Here is a 4,591-nt window from a genome sequence, read left to right as displayed (position 1 = left end):
CACCATATGATCATACGTATATAGATATAGTATGAATATACTATATAGGATATAAGAGGCAGTATATGGTATATCTGTGTTACATCTGGCATGGATGGGGTTAAAGTAGTATGTGCCCTAGACTGCCAAACAATATAGAAAAATAAAACAATTAAAAAATTAAATAAAAATGAAAATGAAAGTGAAAATTGGAAAAAAAAGTTAAAAATTAAATAGAAACATGAAATGAAGAAACGAAATGAAAAGTAAATGGAAAATGACAATGAACAATGGAAATGAAAATGAAATGACAAATGAAACAAAAATTGAAAAGTGTTCTTTTCACGAATAAGCCTAGGTCGCTGCGCCGGATACGAGACTGTACTCACATCCCAACCTGATCGAATGTGATAACTGTAAGCCGAAGGGTGGGGACTCGGGGTAAAACCAGTCTAGCAGCCGATAGGCCCACTGCTAAGGAACATTTCAATTGTTTCATTGTTTCATTTCCATTTCTCAACAAGTGCCATATCGAACACGCCATACAAACCGCCCAGCAATGCACTCCAACTGTTACCATAACACCAACAATGCAGCGAGGCTGGTTAGAGAAGGGAGGAGGGGAGAATGTAGGAAAGGTGGTGGGAGAAAAGGAGCAGGGTGGAGAAGCAGAAGTGGTGAACAGAGAGAAGCTGGTGGAGAAGAGGAGGGGAGAACAAAACAATAGAAATGGAAAGGGGAGAACGGTGAGAAAGGAAAATGAGTGGACTGAAGGAAGGGGAAGGCTGGTGCGATAGAGAGAGGTGGGGCAAAGCACCTGGTGAGAAAAGAGGTAAGGGAGAAGGGAGAATGTGGTGGAGGATAAGGAGGAATGGGAGCAATCTGGTGAGGAAGGAGGAGAGGGAGAAGAGAAGTGATAGAGAACGAGGAGGGGAGAAAGGAAGAAGTAGTTGGTACGGAAGACGAGGGGGGAGAAGCCGTGCGGAGGAGGATGTGGACGCATGGAAAAGTGTGGAGAAGAGCAGGGAGAACGTTTGGTGGAAAGGAGCGGATAAAAGGGAGAAATTAGCCGGAGGAGGGGAGGAAGCCACACAAGTTGAAGAAGGAGAAGGGAGAACCTGTGGAGAAAAGGGAGAAAAGGGAGAAGGTAGGGGAGAAGGAAGCTGAGTGAGGAGAGTGAGAAGAGAAGGCTGCCTGGATGAAGTAGAAGGAGGAGAAGCTGGTGTAGACGAAGGAAGGAGGGATAAGCGAGGAGGAATGAAGCCTGGTGGAGGAAGGAGGTGGAAGAAAGGGAGAATGCTGGCTGGAACCTGAAGAGAAGGGGAAAAGCTGGTCGAAGTTCCTCCTTCTCCCAACCACAGCTTCTCCCCCTCTTCTCTCCACCAGCTTTTCCTCCTCCTTCCTCACACCATGCCAATAATTCTCTCCCCTCCTCCTCCCCCACCAGTTTTCTCCCCATCCTTCTCCGTTTCCCTCCTTCTCCAACAGCTTTCCTCCCGCTTCCCTTCTACCACCAGCCTCCCCTTCCTCTTCTTCCACACTTTCTCCTGCTCCGCATGTCCTCCTTCTCCACCTACTTCTCCCCGGCCTCCCCACAACCTTGCTCCCTTCTCCCCTCCTAAACCGACCAGCCTTCCCTTCTCCCCCATTAACTTATGGCCCTTTCCCTTCTCCCCCGATCCTCCTCCACCAGCTCCCTTCTCTCTCCTTCCTTCTCTCCTTCCCCCTTCTCAGCACCTAAAGCTTCTCCCTCCTCCTTTTTTCCCACCAGCTCTCCCCCTCATGCGTGCCACGCACACCTTTTCGAGCCATGTACCCTGTTCCTCCCTTCTCTACACCTAGCTTCACGTCCTCCTCCTTGCTGCACACACCGCTCTCTTCTTTCTTCCCTCCCAACACCACTTTCTCCCCCTCTTCTTTCCTCGCACCAGCTTCTCCCTTCTTTCCCCCTCTCTCTCACTCACCAACGCTTCCCTTCTCCCCCTCCTTCTCCCTATCCTCTTCTCACACCAGCTCTCCCCTCCATGCCTTCTCGCACCAGCTCTCCCCCCCTCCTGCCACCACCATTCCTGACCTTCTCCGCCTCCTCCTCCTCTCCACCCAGCGTTCGTCCCCTCCTCCTTTCTCCACCATCCGTTCCGTCCTCCCTTCTCTCCCTCCTGGCCTTTCCACCCACCGTTCTCCCTTCTCCTCCCCCTCCCATAATTGACTCTAGCCACTTCTCGGTAGCACTTCTCGTTCCCTTACCCTCCCGGCTCTCGCGCACTGCCACCCTCCTGCAATTGTGTCTAATGGCCTAAGCATATGGCATTGTCGGCCGTAATGGCAGCGATTAGGCCACCTTTCAGTTGCATGAAATATTTAACTTCAACTGTGTCACTTACATGAAGTTTATATTTTAAGGCACAATTTGGTGGTTGTGCGGGTATTAAAGTCTGCTAGTATATAGAAAAAAGAGTAAGCAGTTCCGATATGGGCCCCCAGGGGCGCTAAATAAATGGTTCATCGAAAAACAGATAGGAAGCGCCTAGTAATCATATTTGATGAAGAGTACCATTATGTGAACGCTATTTTTACATATCTCTAGGGAAAATGTCGTCTCTACTAAAAGCACAAACATATAATACCAGCATTTAATCAAACGATGTTGCAACCCGTTGCGTACATCTATGAAGGGACATATGTCACTATCTGACATCTACTCAAAAATTTATGTGTGTACTGAAAAAATGCATATTCACATTCCATCTTAACCCTAACACCAACACTAAGCCTAAGACTAGTCACGAAACTTTACGCTATTTCTAACACGAAGTCAAACCCTAACTCTGTTCCTAAACCTGACACTAATCCAGATCCTGACCTTAGCTCAACCCCTAACCACGACCCCAACCCGAACCATAACCTTATCAGTAACACTAACTCTAACACTAGCTCCGACCCTAACCATAATCTAACCACAACCATACGTCTACATTATCACTGCCTCAGTTGTAATCCTAATATAACGCTGACCCCAACCATAACATAACCCTATCACTAACCTAAAAGCTAAAACAAATCGTTTTTTCGGATCGTATTCGCTTCCGCCGGTAAACGTTTGGTGGCAATAGAATCTTGTGCCGCGAGCGAGAGCGCATCGCATTGTCCGAAAACCCAGCGGAAATCAGCGGTTGCAAATTATTCGACATTTTATCAGTGCTTTAACTATAGCGTGTAACGTGCCGGCAAAGAAACTTACACTTAACGATCTAGTTCTAATATCGTGTGTTTCGTTTATACTTCCTCACTATAACCATTCGCACTTTATGGGCAAGCCGTGGCCTTTACGATGCTAAAACTAATAATAACTCATAGCCGAGGCGTATGGCGACAGACAGCTATCTCGAATGTAGCCACAAGTTCCCTTCTCCCTTAACACTACGTTGGCGAGAGGACACTACGTTGTACTCCTACGATGTGTAGCAGTCGGAGAGCTTAGTCGGTTTACCCTGAATGGAAACCGCACCGTAGTTCAACAGCAGGTATACAGTTGAATCCATCTTGTTTGGTGTTCTGCTTTAGAACATAAACATTAAACCCTGACAGACCGTTCACGATAATTAACATGGCCTCGCTTACAAATGCGCTGCGCGGATGAATTGTTAGCATTAGTGAAGCGAGAATACAATGCGAGCGCACCAAAACAACGACGCTATGTAAATGTTTGACGGCCGTGGCTTAATCAATTGTTCACGACACGGAGGCGTCTGTGTCATTGCGGTTCATTTTTTCGTGCCAAACGCAGCTGGATCGCTAGATTTCCTGCGGTAACATTTCATCGTGAAGCAGAGAGATAGAGGACACGCCTCTCCCTCATTAATCGTCGGTGCTTTTATCGATATTTCACCGATCTCAATCAAGAAGGATCAGCGGTCTAATGAAATCGCCAGGCCAAGTCGGACAAATGTTTAAAATATCTGGCCACGCGCCGCGTCTCTAGAGCTAAGCTGGAGGGAATAAAACGCGAATACTTACTTGCAAGATGCCGTATTTCAATTCCATGTCCAGAAACTCGTAATCCTAAATAGAGCGAAGAAAGAGAAAAACAACATCAGCACGGTGATTAAACAATTAAGTTGAGCACACCGCGACGCTCTCACACCGATCATTTACGCAACGCTACGTTCAAATATATCAGTCTTTCATGGCCTTGCGCGAGAATTATTAGCGAGACAGCTTTCTTTCAGGGCATCGTTCACCTGTGCAGCGATAAGCACTATATTTGCGTCTAATAGCTGAACTCTAATGGAGTTTCCTTTGTTTACCGCCGCGTGGCGCACAATGCGGAAAGTCGCAGGAGCTGAGTAATAGGTCTCGAGGTTCTGCAAGCTGCGTTTACGGCGTTATACTATGTGTCACACGAGCGATAGCAGAGAATTTAACCGCTAATGCAATCCGCTGCACCCCGCAGCGTAAAGCGCTCATGAAAAAAAGTATAAACGCGGCGAATGTCTGTCAAAAGAAATATCTAGCGATAACGTCAGGTATATTTTCGCCGCGGGCCCGCAGGTTATGGGAGGGGATATGTGTCAAAATTCAAACGTTCAATTGATCGATTGATTGTTTAATT

General features: G+C 47.1%; 1 protein-coding gene across 1 annotated transcript in view; it reads right to left on the bottom strand.

Annotated features, from left to right (window-relative positions):
• The window catches only part of LOC106805050 (SCY1-like protein 2), a 72,309-nt gene that overhangs the window by 33,155 nt on the left and 34,563 nt on the right, over positions 1–4,591 (bottom strand). The window contains exon 5 of the mRNA XM_014806523.1: positions 3,997–4,041. Within this exon, the coding sequence (XP_014662009.1) occupies positions 3,997–4,041 (45 nt within the window). The remainder of the gene's footprint in view (positions 1–3,996; positions 4,042–4,591) is intronic.

The sequence above is a fragment of the Priapulus caudatus genome, unplaced genomic scaffold (genome assembly GCF_000485595.1).
Source record: "Priapulus caudatus unplaced genomic scaffold, Priapulus_caudatus-5.0.1 Scaffold98, whole genome shotgun sequence".
NCBI lineage: Eukaryota > Metazoa > Priapulida > Priapulimorpha > Priapulimorphida > Priapulidae > Priapulus > Priapulus caudatus.
This window is presented reverse-complemented; position numbering and strand designations above follow the sequence as displayed.